The sequence below is a fragment of the Bubalus bubalis genome, chromosome 11 (genome assembly GCF_019923935.1).
Source record: "Bubalus bubalis isolate 160015118507 breed Murrah chromosome 11, NDDB_SH_1, whole genome shotgun sequence".
Classification (NCBI taxonomy): domain Eukaryota; kingdom Metazoa; phylum Chordata; class Mammalia; order Artiodactyla; family Bovidae; genus Bubalus; species Bubalus bubalis.
Window position 1 is genome coordinate 1428887 of NC_059167.1, and position 19051 is coordinate 1447937.

The 19051-nt window shown below is 49.3% G+C and overlaps 1 protein-coding gene across 1 annotated transcript in view; it reads right to left on the bottom strand.

Moving 5' to 3' along the window:
* Positions 1-1546: 1546 nt before the first annotated feature.
* KCNK13 (potassium two pore domain channel subfamily K member 13) overlaps positions 1547-19051 on the bottom strand; it is a 108612-nt gene continuing 91107 nt past the window's right edge. The window contains exon 2 of the mRNA XM_025295096.3: positions 1547-2549. Coding sequence (XP_025150881.2) covers positions 1687-2549 — 863 coding nt within the window. The 3' untranslated portion in view covers positions 1547-1686. The remainder of the gene's footprint in view (positions 2550-19051) is intronic.

A 19051-nucleotide genomic window follows, 5' to 3' on the forward strand; every position in this document is an offset into this window, starting at 1 on the left:
CCCCACTTCCCCACAGTGCCTCTTGCAGGGCAAAGCCCCCGGGGCGTTGGGTTTATGACAGAGGCTCCTAACAAGGGTTTTGCAATACTTCAGGCTGCCGCCCTTTAAGTGTATTACAAAGTAATGGTTGAAGGTCTTTGATTTTTGGAGCCTCAGGAGCCCTAAGTTCAAAGCCTAGGGCTGCTGCTTATCACACTTTGGCTCTAGGACACTCCTGGGATCTTAAAGGAAATATTTGGGTTTGCCAGATGGAAGAAATGTCAACAGCCTGGACAGGGAGCCGTTGTGGGTTCTGAGGCTGGGTGGATCATGGGCCGAGAGCCCAGACCTCTTCAGAGACCAGGGTGCTTCTCCCAGCTGTTCACCATCAGCCAGAGGGCCCAGACGAGGGGCAACCCCTTCTGGCCTCTGTCTCCTTCTGTCAAAAGCAAGGAGGTTGGATGAGATGGTTCCTAAGGGTCCTCCCAGTCTGATGCTTTCTGCTCAACAGTTCAGTTTCACCAGGCAGGGCTTTTCTGCATTATCCTCTTTATGGGGCCATCTTTCCTCCTCATTTCTGAAAGTGCCATGTGGACACCATTCTTAGCTTATAAAAAACAGCAACTATCGCTTATAAACCCTGCTCTCATCCCCCAAACCTTTTGCATTGATGAAGATCAACAGCCCTCTTTCGTAGCATGGTCTGCTTTAACAATATGCCAAGTACTATCAGGCTTGTTACAGTCCCACGAGGCAGGACCCAAGAGGATTAGACAGGAAAAGCAAGGTTTCATTATCCGGTCTAGAATGTTTCTCCAGCCAAGAATCCAAGATGATGTTCACAATCCCTAAAGGTTAATTTCTTATTTCCTTTTTCTGTGAGTGCAGTAAGTACCTGTTTAATGAAGCACTCTACCCCAACATCCTTAATGAGCATTCATGTAAGCTTCGTTAATAAAATAAGGCTTTATTAAATTTTCAATTTTAATAAATAGACAGTCATTATCTCTGCAATGGGCCCCAAGCCCTGGTAAAAATACAGTGGTCTCTGGGACAGTTCAAAGAAACACGGTAAGCTCCAGTCTTCAGGGACAAGAGCGGACTCTCCCCATCACCTTGCTGCGGTTTAAAGGCCTGAAGCTGAATTTTATTTTCTTAACCATGCTGAGGTCCACATGCACCTCAGTCAAGCCTTAAGATCTTACAAATAAAAGAACAGAAAAACAAAAGCAGAGAAGCAGGCAAAAGGAGGAACAGGTGATTTCCGTAGCTGCAGCACCCCAGAAACATCCGCTCGGAAGGCAGCTCAGCAAAAAGAAAGCCCAGTCGCGTTCTGCCTTTGCTGAAGGGCCTCGGAGAGGCTGTGAACTCAGTCGTTGGGACTTCAGGGGAGAACTCGCATCTTAAGGATCTGTATTTCCAGATGAAGAACGGAACAGCAGGAAATCGAGGCTTAAGTAAGCCGTCCGTCTCTTGGGTTCAAATTCTGGAGCAAGACGAGTCAGGAGACCACGTACTGACTGCTTGTGTGGTTCATTTCTAGAGTGAATTTAGACTTAAAGAAGGATGAAGGTAAGGAGAGAGGCATCGAGGCTTCACAGTCCCGCAGCCCTGGGACGGGGCAGCCTGCTGGAGAAGAGACCTCTCCAGTGGGGCTCCAGGCGGGAAGGAGCAGCTCCAGGAGGCGCCCGGCGGGGCGCCCCGCTCCTACCTGCCGGCGCTGGTCTCCGCCAGCCTGCCGTTCATGACGGCGAAGGCGCCCACGCCCCCGGAGAACTCGTCGTCCGCAGGCGGCAAGCTCCCCCTGCGCGGGCGGCCGCTGGCCGCTTCGGACAGCTGCTTCTGGAGGGCGGCCAGGGAGGCCTTGTTGGCCGCCAGCAAGTCCTTCATGGAGACCATCTCGCCCGAGAGGCGCCGCGCGCCCGAGCTGCCGTCCGTCTCCGCGGCCCCGCGGGCCCCGCTGCGCACGCGGCCCGGCCCCACGGCGTTCCTGCGGGGCGGCCCGCCGCGGCCCCGGCCCCGCCGGCAGCCCGCGCCGGCCGCCCGGCCCAGGGCCCAGTTCACCGCCTGCCGGACGAGGATGGACACGACGTTGAACAGCGAGTAGAGGCAGCAGACGCCCGAGAGCAGGAGGACGAAGTTGGCCACGCGGTAGAGGCCCTGGCCGTCGTAGCGCGCCTGCTGGCCGCTGACCAGGTCCCCGAAGCCGATGGTGCTGAAGGCCACGAAGCAGAAGTAGAGCGCGTCCAGGTAGCCCCAGCCCTCGGCGGCCGCGTACAGGGCGGCGGCCCCGCAGCACAGCGCCAGGGAGGCGGCGCCCAGGGCCAGCAGCACGACGCGCACGGACGGCTTCCCGGCCGCCGCCGCCGCCCGCCCCGGGCTCCGCGCGCGCCGGCCCGCCCGCCTCCCTGGCCGCCGGGCGCTGCACCACCTCGTGACGTGGGCGATGCCGGTGATCAGGCGCTCCAGGAAGAGGTTGAAGAACAGGAGGGTGCTGGAGCACCCGAGGAGGCCGTAGACGATCAGGAAGACCTTCCCGCCCACTGTCGCTGGAGTGGCCATCCCAAACCCTGCAGGAGACAGAAATCGGAGGAGAGTGAGGGCCGGCTTGGCCGCGAATGGGGTCGGAGTCGCGGCCTTGATGGCCGGCGGTGGGGCTTCCCTGGTGGCTCAGCTGGTAAAGAATCCGCCTGCAATGCGGGAGACCTGGGCTCCATCCCTGGGTGGGGAAGATCCCCGGGAGCAGGGATAGGCTACCCACTCTAGTATTCTTGGGTTTCCCTGGTGGCTCAGCTGGTAAAGAATCTGTCTGCAGTGCAGGAGACCCCGCTTCCATCCCTGAGTCGGGAAGATGCCCTGGAGAAAGGAAAGGCTACCCACTCCAGTATTTTGGCCTGGAGAAGTCCATGCGGTTACAAAGAGTCAGACTTGCACTTCCCTTCACTTCAGGTTTAAGAAAAAGTTAATAAGGGGACTTCCCTGATAGCTCAGTTGGTATAGAATCCGCCTGCAATGTGGGAGACCTGGGCTCGATGCCTGGGTCGGGAAGATCCCCTGGAGAAGAGAAGGGCTACCCACTCCAGTGTTTTGGCCTGGAGAATCCCATGGACTGTATAGCCCACGGGGTCACAAAGAGTCGGACACAACTGAGCGACTTTCACTTCAGAGGACCTAAAGAAACAGTTCCCTTAAAAACACTCCGTTCCAGCCTTTCTAGGAATGGGAGGGAGAATTCCTACTTCCTTTTGAAGACATGAAGTGTTGATCAGAGCTGGGCTGCTCAAAGCCGGTATGGTGCGGCACTGCCAATCAGAAAAAGACACCTCTTCCTCCAAGTGGGCTCCAAGCCAGTGACAATGGCCTGGTGGTGAGAACATGGGCTGCATTCCAGCCTCCCCTCCCAATTCTGCTAGATGTTCTTGTACAGTAGACAACCCGAACAACCAGACTGAACAGACATTATTCAGAGAGATACACAAAGGCTCATACAAAGAAGTCTTACAGAGACTCATGGGAATTCACTTACTCTACAAACACTTATTGGCTGCCATTCCAGGAACTGGGACTAGAACGGTGGGAAAAGGCAGGTCTGGTCCCTGCCTTCATGGAGCTCTCATGTAGTAAAGTGTTTATTCTGTGATAGGCGTTGTGCTGGAGAATGTACAGGGTCCTACGGGAAATGCTAAGAGGGAAACCGTTCTCAGACTTAGGGTCTGGGAAGTGGAAGTCTAAACAGAAAGCTAAAGAAGAATCCGGCAGGCAAGGCAAGGAGGTGCGTGTGTGTGCGCGCACACTCGTGTGTGGTACTAGTAATTCTTCAGACAGAAACAGCACGTGCCAGCAGATGTGGAAACCAACATTCTGCTCAAGATTTCCCCATCTTTTAAACAAAACTCTCATGCTCTGGGAGTGCTGAGGGATTGGTGGTGAGAGTTTGATAAAGTCTCTCTTGCCTTTGTCTCTTCCTGTTCACAATTGTGACCTTCTTGACCTTTCTACTCCCACACACAGACATGTAATTAAGAATACCAATGGTAGGACAGTGGACACCTCTAAGAAAAAGGAGAAACGGAAGAGGAAGACACTCAGCACTTGTCACTCAGGGGTGCTAAGCTTCAGCCCACCCTGAGGGACACAAATTCCTTCCAAGTAACTGATTCAGTAAACCTAATGGATCTTCTTTGTCTGAGGGGACAGGCATAAAAGTCCTTTTGAAAAAAAAAAAAAACCACATCATTTGAAAAGTAAGTCCTCAGCATGCCTCCCCGGGTTCCGTTTTTAAAATTCAAATCAAACCTCGCTGTTTGCATAATCAGGTCCAGTCTCCTAGCTGGGGCCCCATCGCAGGGATCTCTTGGATTCGCCCACAGTCCTCTTTCCTGGTAACAGCCTGCTATCGGCAAACTAACGCTTTGCTTTGTTGCAGTGGCTGGGCCGGTGGTGGCCCCCAGCGTATCCACGGACGGAGTCAGATCAGACCTGTCTGTGAGCTCCTGAGATTATAACTGCTGCTCCCTGAGGGGGCGCCGAGGGCCGCCTTTCCCCAACACCCGGCCGCGCACACCTTGTTAATGTTTCAGTTCAGTTCAGTTCAGTCGCTCAGTCGTGTCTGACTCTTTGCAACCCCATGAATCGCAGCACACCAGGCCTCCCTGTCCATCACCAACTCCCGGAGTTTACTCAAACCCATGTCCATTGAGTCGGTGATGCCATCCAATCATCTCATCCGCTGTCGACCCCTTCTCCTCCTGCCCCCAATCGCTCCCAGCATCAGTCTTTTCCAGTGAGTCAACTCTTCTCATGAAGTGGCCAAAGTATTGGAGTTTCAGCTTTAGCATCATTCCTTCCAAAGAACACCCAGGGCCGATCTCCTTTAGAATGGACTGGTTGGATGTCCTTGCAGTCCAAGGGACTCTCAAGAGTCTTCTCCAACACCACAGTTCAAAAGCATCAATTGTTCGGCACTCAGCTTTCTTCACCGTCCAACTGTCACATCCATACGTTACCACTGGAAAAACCACAGCCTTGACTAGATGGACCTTTGTTGGCAAAGTAATGTCTCTGCTTTTCAATATGCTATCTAGGTTGGTCATAACTTTCCTTCCAAGCAGTAAGCATCTTTTAATTTCATGGCTGCAATCACCATCTGCAGTGATTTTGGAGCCTCCAAAAATAAAGTCTGACATTGTTTCCACTGTTTCCCGGTCTATTTTCCATGAAGTGATGGGACCAGATGCCATGATCTCCGTTTTCTGAATGCTGAGCTTTAGGCCAACTTTTTCACTCTCCACTTTCACTTTCATCAAGAGGCTCTTTAGTTCTTCACTTTCTGCCATAAGGGTGGTGTCATCTGCATATCTGAGGTTATTGATATTTCTCCTGGCAATCTTGATTCCAGCTTGTGCTTCTTCCAGGCCAGCGTTTCTCATGATGTACTCTGCATAGAAGTCAAATAAGCAGGGTGACAATATACAGCCTTGACGTACTCCTTTTCCTATTTGGAACCAGTCTGTTGTTCCATGTCCAGTTCTAACTGTTGCTTCTTGACCTGCATATAGGTTTCTCAAGAGGCAGGTCAGGTGGTCTGGTATTCCCATCTCTTGAAGAATTTCCCACAGTTTCTTGTGATCCACACAGTCAAAGGCTTTGGCATAGTCAATAAAGCAGAAATAGATGTTTTTCTGGAACTCTCTTGCTTTTTCAATGATCCAGCAGATGTTGGCATTTTGATCTCTGGTTCCTCTGCCTTTTCTAAAACCAGCTTGAACATCTGGAAGTTCACAGTTCACGTATTGCTGAAGCCTGGCTTGGAGAATTTTGAGCATTACTTTACTAGCGTGTGAGATGAGTGCAATTGTGTGGTAGTTTGAGCATTCTTTGGCATTGCCTTTCTTTGGGATTAGAATGAAAACTGACCTTTTCCAGTCCTGTGGCCACTGCTGAGTTTTCCAAATTTGCTGGCATATTGAGTGCAGCATTTTCACAGCATCGTCTTTCAGGATTTGAAATAGCTCAACTGGAATTTCATCACCTCCACTAGCTTTGTTCGTAGTGATGCTTTCTAAGGCCCACTTGACTTCACATTCCAGGATGTCTGGCTCTAGGTGAGTGATCACACCATCGTGATTATCTGGGTCATGAAGATCTTTTTTGTACAGTTCTTCTGTGTATTCTTGCCACCTCTTCTTAATATCTTCTGCTTCTGTTAGGTCCGTACCATTTCTGTCCTTTATAGAGCCCATCTTTGCATGAAATGTTCCCTTGGTATCTAATTTTCTTGAAGAGATCTCGAGTCTTTCCCATTCTGTTGTTTTCCTCTATTTCTTTGCATTGATCGCTGAGGAAGGGTTTCTTATCTCCCCTTGCTATTCTTTGGAACTCTGCATTCAGATGCTTATATCTTTCCTTTTCTCCTTTGCTTTTCGCTTCTCTTCTTTTCACAGCTATTTGTAAGGCCTCCTCAGACAGCCATTTTGCTTTTTTGCATTTCTTTTTCTTGGGGATGGTCTTGATCCCTGTCTCCTGTACAATGTCACGAACCTCAGTCCATAGTTCATCAGGCACTCTGTCTATCAGATCTAGTCCCTTAAATCTATTTCTCACTTCCACTGTATAATCATAAGAGATTTGATTTAGGTCATACCTGAATGGTCTAGTGATTTTCCCTATTTTCTTCAATTTAAGTCTGAATTTGGCAATAAGGAGTTCATGATCTGAGCCACAGTCAGCTCCTGGTCTTGTTTTTGCTGACTGTATAGAGCTTCTCCATCTTTGGCTGCAAGGAATATAATCAGTCTGATTTCGGTGTTGATCATCTGGTGATGTCCACGTGTAGAGTCTTCTCTTGTGTTGTTGGAAGAGGGTGTTTGCTATGACCAGTGCGTTCTCTTGGCAAAACTCTATTAGCCTTTGCCCTGCTTCATTCCGTATTCCAAGACCAAATTTGCCTGTTACCCCAGGTGTTTCTTAACTTCCTACTTTTGCATTCTAGTCCCCTATAATGAAAAGGACATCTTTTTGGGGTGTTAGTTCTTAAAGGTCTTGTAGGTCTTCATAGAACTGTTCAACTTCAGCTTCTTCAGCATTGCTGGTCGGGGCATAGGCTTGGATTACTGTGCTATTGAATGGTTTGCCTTGGAAAGGAATAGAGTTACTATTTAGTTTTCCAATTAAATTCAACTGTCCTTTCTCAGCTTGTTAGTCACTCAATTGTATCTGACTCTGTGTGATCCCATGGACTGTAGTCCGCCAGGCTCCTCTGTCCATGGGATTCTCCAGGCAAGAAAACTGGAGTGGGTTGCCATTTCTTTCTACAGGGATCTTCTTGACCCAAGGCTAGAACCCGTGTCTCCGGCACTGCAGGCAGATTCTTTACCGCCTGAGCCACCAGGGAAGTCCTAAACCACATTACAGGACATTAATAGCATGAGCTACTCCTTAGCATATAATTAATTCCTCCAAGAGGCTGGAGGAAGACACCACATTTTAGCTTTTTAGCTGGGTAGCATGGAGTGGAATGAGCAGGATGACCTGGTAAGGAAGGAACAAGGGACTGGGGATAATTCTGCTGGCAGGTATAATCCTGGCCCTTAGTGGCAGAATGTCAGACCATCATCTCTTCTCTGGAACGCTTGTTTTGAAACTTAAAGGTGCTCAGTGACTCTTGGCAGTGTAGGCTTCATTATTAGATATCCTCGTTTGATGTAAGGAAGTTCTGTCTTTGTTGTCTTGTCTTTGTTAGTATCTTTAATTCTTATCCCCAAGCTCGAGTTGAAATGAGGCAGCTGAAGTAGCAGAGGATTAAGAAAAAACTGAGTTTACAGACTGAACTGAGAGCGGTGGTTTTTTCTACCTAGTCCAGGAACACAGGGGGGTTGGCGAAGTGTTGAGTGACTGGTTCCTGATCTAGGGGTGCAGGGGCACCTCCTCCGGCTCAGTGAATTCCTGAAGCCAGTAAAGCTTCTGCATGTCCCCGCACGAAGACGATGTAAAAAGGAAACCTGGAGTCCTTACCCAAGGCTGTAAAGCTAGCAGGGTACCTCGGCTCTCTTCACTGAAACAGAACTGAGGCAACACGCAGGAAAAAGGAGCAGTGTTTATCTGGGGCCATTTATTGACCCAACAACATTCCAGAAACTGGGTAAAGTCACTGAAATGGGCACAGCCCAGAAATAGCAGCAGCTGTATACATGGAGGGGTGAGAGGAAACACTTGCCAATGATCAGAGGAGAACTTACTCGTGTAATGCAGGGTTCAAGAGGGCCGTTTTCTTGTAGTGAATCATCCTTTCTGGGCTGCCCTGGTGTTCCAGGGGCTTCCCTGGGGTCTCAGACAGTAAAGCGTCTGCCCACAATGCGGGAGACCTGGGTTCCATCCCTGGTCGGGAAGACCCCCTGGAGAAGGAAATGGCCACCGACTCCAGGATTCTTGCCTGGAGAGTTCCAAGGACAGAGGAGCCTGGCGCTACAGTCCACGGGGTCGCAAAGAGTTGGACACAACCGAGCGGCTTCACTTCCTGATGGTCCAGTGGTTAAGAATCCATCTTGCAATGCAAAGGACACCAGTTCGATCCCTGGCCCAAGAAGATCCCACACGTCACAGGGCGGTAGAGCCCATGTGCCCCAATGACTGGGCTCACACACCACAACCACCAGGGCCCACACACCACAACACCAAAGCCCACACACACCATAACCACCAAAGCCCACACACCACAACCACCAAAGCCCACACACCACAACCACCAAAGCCCACACACCACAACCACCAAAGCCCACACACCACAACCACCAAAGCCCACACACCACAACCACCAAAGCCCACACACCACAGCCACGGGTGCCCACGGGCCCTGAGCCTGAGTTCTACAGCCCGAGACACCACTGCGGTGAGAAGTCTGCACATGGCAACGAGAGGGATCCCCGACTCGCCGCGAGTAGGGAAAACTCTGCATGGCAGTGGGGACCCAGTGCTGCTGACAGTATGTTAGTATTGAAAAACCTTCCTTCCTGATGCACAGAGGACTCAATGATTTTCCTCTTGGTGAGCAGAGCAAAGGGAGTGAATGTAGCTCCTGACCTGGCGTGCTGCAGTCCACGGGGTTCAAAGAGCCGGACGCGGCCGAGCGACCGAAACACAGCCAGCACAGGCAAGAGCAATAACTCACTGCACGGCTGTCAGGTTCGGGAACTGGCGCCAGGCGTCTGGGCCACACCAGGATGGCCTGGACGGGGTCCTCCTTCTGGAAGCCCGGCGTCCAGACTGGGACAGATAAACTGCCTGCACGAATCAAGGCAGGGTGAGGCCAGGGCTGTAGCAAAGCACGATGGTCCTGCCCTGGCTTCAGGGCCCCGAATGCAGCCTTCCTTGGGACAAATGCCTGTGATACACAGCGGGACAGTGCTGAAGGCAGCTGACATGCTTGATAAGCTGATGTTTTTCTAATGAATGAGACTCCTAGTGATGCTCTGACATGTTCCAGAGACTGACAGATTGATCGAGGATTGAAGTACAGCTGTTTTCCAATACTGGGCTATTTCCTTCTGTTCAGCAAAGTGGCTCATCTACACGTATACCGACACCCGCTCCTCGTCAGGGTTGCTTCCCATTCAGGTCACCGCAGGCCGCTGGGTCGCGCCCCGTGCTGCGCAGCAGGCTCCCATTAGTTCTCTATTTTCACATGTGTCACCTCCCACCTGCTAACCAGGCTTGTTCTCTACATCTGAGACTATTTCTGCTTTGCAAATAAGTTCATCTACACTATTTTTCTGGGCTTCCCAGGCTCAGTGGTAAAGAATCCACCTGCCAACGCAAGACACATGGGTTCGATCCCTGGGTGGGAAAGAGCCCCTGGAGTAGACAATTGCAACTCATTCCAATATTCTTCCCTGGAAAATTCTGTAGACAGTTCATGGGGGTTGCAAAGAGTTGGACACGACTGGCATGCACGCATACCATTTTTTATAGATTCCACAAGTAAGTGACGATATATTTTTCTCTTTCTGACTGACTTCAGTCTCTATGACAATCTCTAGGTCCATCCACATCTCTGCAAATGGCATTCCTTTCTCATTCCTTTTTATGGCTGAGTAATACGTACCACATCATCTTTATCTATTCCTGTCGATTGTTCGAGGAATTTAAAATCTCCAGATTCTTTCTTGTTTGGCTGGTTTTAAAACATTCAATTTTATGAAAGAAGGGATAATCCATGACTGTTGATTACCTACCGAATTTTCATGATCACTGCCCTCTCTTTAATCAGCAAAAATAACGGAAGACGGCACAAGCAGTGGTCTTCACAGACGCACCCGGAGACCGCTTCCCGGGGCTGCAGTTAGAGGTGTTTCCATAGCTCAGACTTCTCTCAGAGCTCCAAAGTGTGTCAGCTAATAAGGCAGGCTTTTTCATAGAAAGTCTCCCCTTTTTTGAGCCCCCTATTACTGGGCATTATGAATGCCTTGGGTTGGAAATAATAAGCCTCAGGGTCCTCCTCGGTGGGGAAAAGGGCACAGGCGTTATCAGAAGCGTGCTGTCTGCCCGGTTCACTGACTCATCCCCACGCTGCTCCCAGCGGTGAAGCCAAGTTAGACCCGAGGCCTGTCTTGTCTCCAGGCCCGTGGCCTCCCACCTGACTGCGCTGCAGGGAAAGCTGCCGTCAGTAGTAGGCGCGCTGAAAGTAGACCCCACGGAGGGAAACGAGCCGAGTCTGACGTCCCGTGGTCCACACAGACACCCACCCGAGGGGCTGCCAAACCCGACGCGGCCGGGAGCGGCCGACGTCAGACACTGACACCTCACGGACTCAGACACACAACGCGGAATGTACGTGCGCCCCTCCCAACGTGCGATGCCATGCCATCGGTGTTAAAACCTGTTGCACCATGCACTTGGTCCCCTCGTGTTTCACACACACACATGACGGTGACTGTCAGAGGGGGTGCTTTCCAGTGTATTCGTCCCTGAGCTTCAGGTCTGAGGTCACGGGGCTCATGTCCAGTCCCCAAGTCTGGGAGCTCATGGCCCAGCTGATTGGGGGTCGCGGGCATAGTGTGGTCTGGAGGCCGAGGCGGGGGCTCACCTGGTGGTCTGCTTCCATCTGGCCCCCTTGACTATTCCAGATCTGTTTCTGATGTGATTGCAACCTCAGGGTGGCTCCTGATCCTGGGTGTGTCCTTGGGGCCAGGAAGGAAGTGGCAGGCCTGGCCAGGGGCCCGCCACCCCCACAGAGCCCCTCACCTGGACCACGAGGACAGAGCAAGACCTGCCGTCTCCTGTCCCCTGAACACATACTGTCTAAATATTCTCTCAAAAACTTAATTAAGGTGAAAAATCAAAAAGTTTCATGTTATACTTTTCAAATATACACAAAGGTAGAGAGAACACGACAATAAACTCGTGTTTCCTGGTTTTGGCAGCTGTCAACATCGTGCCAATCATGTTTCTCCTATCCCAGCCTACCCCCTTTACTTGCTGGAGCTTTTTAAAGTATTGATAAACCCTAGGCAGCATGCCATCTCATCCATTAATAATGATGCATCTGTAACTGACAAGCACCTTATTTTCCCGATGTAACCACTGTGTCATTATCACACCTAACTAGATTAACACCAGCTCCGCAACACTAACTAACACCCCGTCCATACTCCAGTCTCTCGAAACTGTACAGATCACCGGTACGAATCAGGATCCTCACAGTCCATGCACTATACCTGTTACGTCTCTTTCCTTTGTTCACAGTCTCCCTTCCCATTTTTCTTTTTTTATGCCACTGAGTTGTTGATCAAATGTGTCCTGTAGACTTTCATCATAATTTTCTCTAGAAACATTTGGGGAAAAATGTGTATTATGAGAGTGCTCTCAGATGCAGTAGCAAATATCAAACACTGCGTGGAGAGCTACAAATGAGCATACATTGTCTAGAAAGCAATTTGAGAATATGTATCGGACATCTTAAAAATATTTATATCTTTTTATTTATAATTTTTAAGGAATATTCTTCAAAACTATCAGAAATGTGACTAATTATGTACACTGATGTCACCTTGTCTTTACTTTTAACAGTGAAAATCTTTAGCAACCTAAATGGCAGATAATAGGGCGGCAACCAAGTAAAAGTAGCCACTAAGATAAAGCCGTTAGAATTACATACACACAACAGAACTAAAACAAGTAATTCTAAAATCTATATGAAACCACAAAAGACCGAGAATTGCCAAAGTAGTCCTGAGGAAAAAGAAAGAAGCAGGATGCAACATCCTTCCAGACTTCAGACAATACCGCAAAGCTCCAGTAATCAAACAGAGGGGTCCTTGCACCAAAACAGACATGTGGACCAGTGGAGCAGAACAGAACGCCAGAAATAAACCCACCCACCTATGGCCAATTAATTTTCGAGAAATGAGGCGAGAACACACAATGGGGAAAATACAGCTTCTTCAGCAAGTGGTGCTAGGAAACTCGACAGCCGCGTGTAAACCAGGGAAGCTAGAACATTCTCACACCACACACAAGAGTAAACTCAGAACGGCTTAAGATTTAAATATGAGACATGACACCATAAAGCTCCTAAAAGAGAAAACAGGAAAACATTCTCTGACATAAATCGTAGCAATGTTTTCTTAGGTCAGTGTCCCAAGGCAATAAAAATAAAAGCAAAGATAAACAAATGGGACCTAATCAAATTGACAAGCTTTTGCACAGCAAAGGAAACCATAAAGAAAATGAAACGACCATCTACAGACTAAGAGGAATTTCACAAATGATGTGACCAACAAGGGCTTAGTTTCCAAAATATACAAACAGCTCATACAATTCAATAATAAAAAAAAAAATCCAGGTGAAACATGGGCAGAAGAAATAAATGGACATTCTTCCAAAGAAAACATACAGATGGCCAGCAGACGCACGAGAACAACAGAGGTTCCTCAGGAAACTGAAAACAGCTGGCGTGTGGTCCAGCAGCCCACTCCTGGGCAAGTATCTGGGCAAACTGTGGTCTGAAAAGATGCCCGCACGCCCGTGTTCACCGCAGCACTGTCCACAGCTCGCAGCCTAAACGCCCCTCAACAGATGAGTGGATAAAGAAGATGCGGCCCATATAAATAGTGGAAAACTAGTCAGCCGTCAAAAAAAACGACATAATGTTATCTGCAGCAACACGGATAGACCCAGAGATGATCATACTAAGTGAAGAAAATCAGGAAGAGAAAGAGAAAGGCAAATAGCATGCGACATCACTTATATGTGAAACCTGAAACATGAGGCAAACGAGTTCATCTATGAAACAAGCAGACTCATAGGGAATAGACTGCTGGCTGTCAAGGGGAGGGTTCGAGAGGAGGGATGGAGTGAGTGTGAGGTCAGCAGACGCCAAGTGGTATATGCAGAGTGGGGCAACAAGAGTCCTACCGCACAGCACAGGAGACTGCTCAACACCCTGTAATAGACCATGATGGAAAATATGAAGAGAATGCATACCCACATATGGGTAACTGAATCGCTATGCTATGCAGCAGAAATTAACACATCACAAATAACTGTCCTTCAATAAAAAAATTTTTTTAAATTCCATATATATGATATACATATACATTATGTACAAAATAAGCTAGAAGGATACATATATAGGGAATATAGGCAATATTCTATAATGACTATAAATGGAGTATAACCTATAAAAATTGTGAATCACTATATTGTACACCTGTAACTTATATTGTATATCAACTATACCTCAATTTAAAAATTACATGGACACCTATGGCTGATTCGTGTTGAGGTTTGACAGAAACAACAAAATTCTGTAAAGCTATTATCTTTCAATTAAAAATAAATAAGTTTTTTAAAAATTACACATACAAAGAATTTTTAACAACTAGAGAAAATGTTAAATGGAAAAAAGCCGAGCCAAGTGTGTCTACAGAACGACTCTAGTCTGGATCATCTTCATTGATTATTTGTTGGATGAAAGAGTGAACTTCACAAAATGTATTTATACAGTTCTCTGTATTGTAGCAGTTAAGGTGTTTTTGGATGCCAGTAGCAACAATCGTAAATCAGGTGGCTTCAACACGAAGGGGATGTATTATCTCATAGAACATGGCATTTGGAGACAGGGCAGCTCCAGCAACAGTTGATTGGGCGGCTTTGGAACACGATCTATGAGCCACAATCACTTCACCTTTTCTGACTTTGGCTCCATCAGCATGTCGGCTAGCCTCCCATGCCAGCAGCTTCAGGAGTGACCCCCTCACACACCCGTGTCCAGAGTCGGCACGTGTTTTGTCCCTGCCTTGCTTACATCAGGGCAGAGAAGCCTTTCCAGAAGCCCCCTGGCAAAATTTCCATCGTATACCATTAAGCAGCAACAAGTCACAGACCCGCTTCTCAAACTAGTTACCTACAGAAGGAGTGGATTTCTTCTCAGACTGGTTAGGGTTTATCAGCATCCCCGAAAAAGAGATGGGCCCCAGAACCAACAATGTCTGCCAATACAGAGAAAAAACAAACAGAAAGAGACAAAGTGTTAATCAGGTCATTTTAGGGTGGTGATAGCGTGGGTGATGCAATTGCTTCTTAATGTTTTATATCTTTCATCACTTTTTTTAAGCCTACAGCACCCAGTGTGGTAGGCCATGGGTTTGTTTTTTTTTTTAATCTTTAATTACTTTTAAACTGAAAAAAATATGTTAAAATATTTTGAAAATATTCTGGGACATTTCTTCAGATTGCATGTAAACACCTGCCCGGAAGAAGCATTCCTCTTGGTTTATCTCATTACACTAAGAAATCAAACTTTGACTTGAATAAATGTCTTCATAATCTTTTTTTGATTCAGAAATGCCTCTTTGTGTGGGATGAAAGGAGTTTGTGGATTTTTTTTTCCCCAAAAGACCCTTCAATTTCAAAAGACCCTTCAATTGAAGGGACCGTTCATTGGGATGGGAAAAGGAGGCAAGAGCAGACCCCGTGGATTATTCTTGGGTGGGGTGGGGAGGGGGTCCAATGATGGAAGTCTGAAGGGTCTCACTAGGCGCGCTGTCTCTACGCAGACCATGGAGCCGCAGCTGTTAGGGCTGAAAGGGGCTTCAGAGCTTTCACACCCAAGCTTTGGTTACAGGCGAGGAAACTGAGGCCACTACCCAGGCAACCTTCTGAGTGGCGGAGGCCTGGCCTGAGCCCTGCCTCACCCTTGTTGCCTGGGTCAGTTGTTCCAAAGGCGATTTTGAACAGACTGCTCCCAGGCCTGCAAGCACTTGAGGGGAGAAAGCCTCCTTCCTTTCCCGTGAACCCTGGGTGACCTAGCGACCTGCTCTGACCTACAGAACGCAGTGGAAGGGAGGCTGCAGCAGCTCCAGGCTTAAATGGCAAGAAGCCCCCAAACTTTGTCTTTCTCTCCCAGGACCTCTGAGCCACTGGGTAGGAAGCATGACCCCTTAGCTGCAGATAGAGGCCCGGCCTCAGCCATCCCAGCCTCCCCAGATGCTGAGTGAAGCCTCTCGGACCTTCAGCCCCAGGCGCGCTCCCAGCTGAGTGCTGTGTGTGAGTTATATCAGCTGATACCTCATGGAACCAAACAACCAGCAGCTGAGCCCACAGATCCACACAATTGTGAGAAACGTCCCAAGTTGTTTAAGCCGCTGTTAATACTTTGGGGTGGTTTGCTACATAGATAACGAAATGTCTTCTCTTTGGCACTTGCAGTTTTTTCAAGGGAGTCCCAGGAACTTCAAGAGGAGGCCTGCAAGGGATTTGGAATTTAATAGAAAGTCCACCCGTTAATGAAACAAGTTGTTGAATCTTTTTGACGTTAAGGAACAGACACGCGCTGAGGGCGATGGGTGGGTTGGGCAGAGCCTTCTCCCATTGACACACTTTGGTTGTCTCCAGTTTGGGTTGTTATGAACAGTGTTTCTACAGACATTCTGGTTCATGTCTTCTGGAGTACACAGCACCCATGTCTCACATACACTTACTTAGGAGGGGAACTGCTGACTCGCAGGACGTGTATATGGTCAGCAGAGTGAAGTGCTAACTCACTCTGCCCACACCAATGTTTGAGAGTTCTGGCTCCTCACAGTCTTGCCAGTATAACCATGCTGGTGGGTATGCAGTGGTTTAAATGGCACCTCCTTGATGTCTACAAAGTTGAGCAGCTTTTCATACACCTTGCAGTCACTTGGACACCCTCTTGAGGACCTGTTTAATTATTCTGTCCTTTCCCTCTTTGCTTGTTGACTTCTAGGTGACAGAAATAATGAGGCTCTGATGGCAGAGCCTGGTGGGCTGCCGTCTATGGGGTCGCACAGAGTCAGACACGACTGAAGCTACTTAGCAGCAGCAGCAGCAGCAGGCCTCCAGGGCTGCTGAAAGCATGCGAAGCTTGCTTGGTGCATTTACTCATTCACACGAGGCGCTGGCGTCCACGCACTCTGTTTGGCCACCCTTGTATCTTGCCCAGCACTCACTTCCCCAACGGCGAATCGCTTCTAACATTCCCCATGCTACCCAGGATTCCCCCTGGCGCAGCCTTTCTTAACAATATTCACAGTGCTAAGCAGCCACCTCTCGAGAATGGAGTCCAGGAGAGACACTGCTATTTGACAACTAACTGCCTCGAGGGTGTGAACTGAGGCTAACTTACACAACCCGCTCTTACCTGTTTCTAGTGAAGTGTTTCATGATAAATGGCCACTCAGAAAATATAATCATACCAGAAACGGCTACCGTTAACACCCTGGCCAGGATTTTTATTTGACAAGCCAGTCTGAGCCCTCTGACTGGAAGCTGCGGCTGTGTACCAAATGCTGGCACAGCACGTGGGAGAGAAATGACTTCCATTGAGCTCCCCGAGTCACCCCTGAACTCAGGCAAAGCGGCAAAAGGACCACTCAAAGCCCTTAATGAAGACTTTCCAGACACTGAGAGTCACTCCTTTCCTGTCCCAAACACTGTTTGCTGAGTTCTGTAAGAGGAATTCTTCTGCCAAACAAGTCTCTTTGGCTCCGTGGGGTTTCACATGTCGCCACATTTGTGGTCAGCCTGGTCCTCCTTATACAGATTGAAAAGGCAGCCCCTGTCAGTTCCTAAAGTCTAACTAAGACTGTCTCTCCTTTGGCTTGGTTCTTGCTTTACAACCAACCACTGGAAAATGACCAAGAAGGGACGACGGGACACAGAACTGGCTTTCTCTGGCTTCTCTGAGTTTTCCTTCCTGGTCTGGCATTGTCCCCTGTGGCTCCTGTATGTGGAATAAATCATGGCTGCTCAGCACAGCCTCAGCTGAAGCTCCAATACTTTGGCCACCTGATGCGAAGAGCTGACTCATTGGAAGAGACCCTGATGCTGGGAAAGATTGAAGGGGGCAACAGAGGATGAGATGGTTGGATGGCATCACCAGCTCAATGGACACGAGTTTGAACAAACTGCAGGAGATAGTGAAGGACAGGGAAGCCTGGCGAGCTGCAGGCTATGGTGTTGCAAAAAGAGGGATACGACTTAGCGATCAAACGGCGACAAAATGCTGTGCTAAGTGCAGAGGGGTGGGGTAGTTAGAGACAGTTTCTGCCGCCCAGGAGCGTCCAACCCAATCCAGAAGATCAAGTGCTGGAAACACTCACAAGGAGGAAACCTGCGTCAGGCTGTTTATCAGGTCGAGCAGACGCCTTCCCTGAGCCCCTGCCCGACACGGAGGATGGGCGGAAGCCTTCCGTCAAGCTCCAGGAAGAATGGAAGGTCAGAGCACACCTTCATTTACAGGGTGAAAATTCACTGAGAAGTGAATAAAGTAGAAGGGAACTAAAGTCACCCAGGACAGAAGTTTTGAAGTGGAGCGCTCACGAAAACTCCCTGAGGAGCTGCTTAAAAACTGAGGATTTCCAGGCCTCACCCAGAGACTCTGATTCAGGAGGTCCGATGAGGCCAGAAAACCCGTGTTTAAACCAGCACCACAGTGACTGGGAGAAACGCACCGCGGTGCCGCTTACCGCTGCGGTCAGAGGGCCGGGCGGGGCGGAGACAACAGCCATGTCTGCCTGGGAAGGTTCTAAGGCAAATCCACCCCCACTGCATTCACCCCCCAAATCCAGTGAAGGATGAATACTTATGGGGTCCTAGAGGCAAAAGTGAAAGTGAAAATCACTTGGTCTTGTTAGACTCTGTGACCCCATGGACTACACAGTCCATGGAATTCTCCAGGCCAGAATCCTGGAGTGGGTAGCCTTTCCCTTCTCCAGGGGATCTTCCCAACCTAGGAATCAAACCAGGGTCTCCTGCATTGCAGGTGGGTTCTTTACCAGCTGAACTATCAGGGAAGCCTAGAGGCAAAGGCAGCCCTATTTCTTTTGTCTGTTAATACACAATACAGAAAGCCCTTCAGGTGGCGCGTGGTATCAAAACGAGCTCTCGTGGAAAGCTCTGGGTTAACGGTGGGGCCATAGCAGCCGCAGCCATGGTGGAGCTGCTCCCCTTCTTTGGATTGAAATGTTTTCTAAAATATTCGAGGACTTTTTACTGCGTGCGTCACTTATGGTGACTAAGGAAATGAAGCAAGGAAGGGGCACTTCCCAGCCAGGCCATCCCCTGGTGGATGCTGTGCATAATTTAGTTTTTTAAACGGTTTTGGATTATCGAAGGGCTGAGGGGAGGGAGGTGAGGCGTGTGAGCGCCGGCTGAGGTGGGCACTGGTCCTGAGTCAGCTTTCTCGACGGGCCTCTGCTGAGCGCCGGGCAGGCTCACCTCGGTGAAGGAGCAGACCCGGGGCTTCTCAGGGGCTCAGCAGTAGAGAGCCTGCCTGCCTGTGCAGGAGACACAGGAGATGTGGGTTTGATACCTGGGTTGGGAGATCCCCTGGAGGAGGAAATGGCAACCCTCTCCGGTATTCTTGGCTGGAAAATCCCATGGACAGAGGAGCCTGGCGGGCTATATATAGTCCCTGGGGTTGTAAAGAGTTGGACACGACTTAACGACTGTGCGCGCACACACACACACACACACACACACACGCGCGCAGTCGTGTTCCAGGCAGCGCTCCTCACCTGTGTGCCTGACCCCCTGGTACCAAAACCACCTG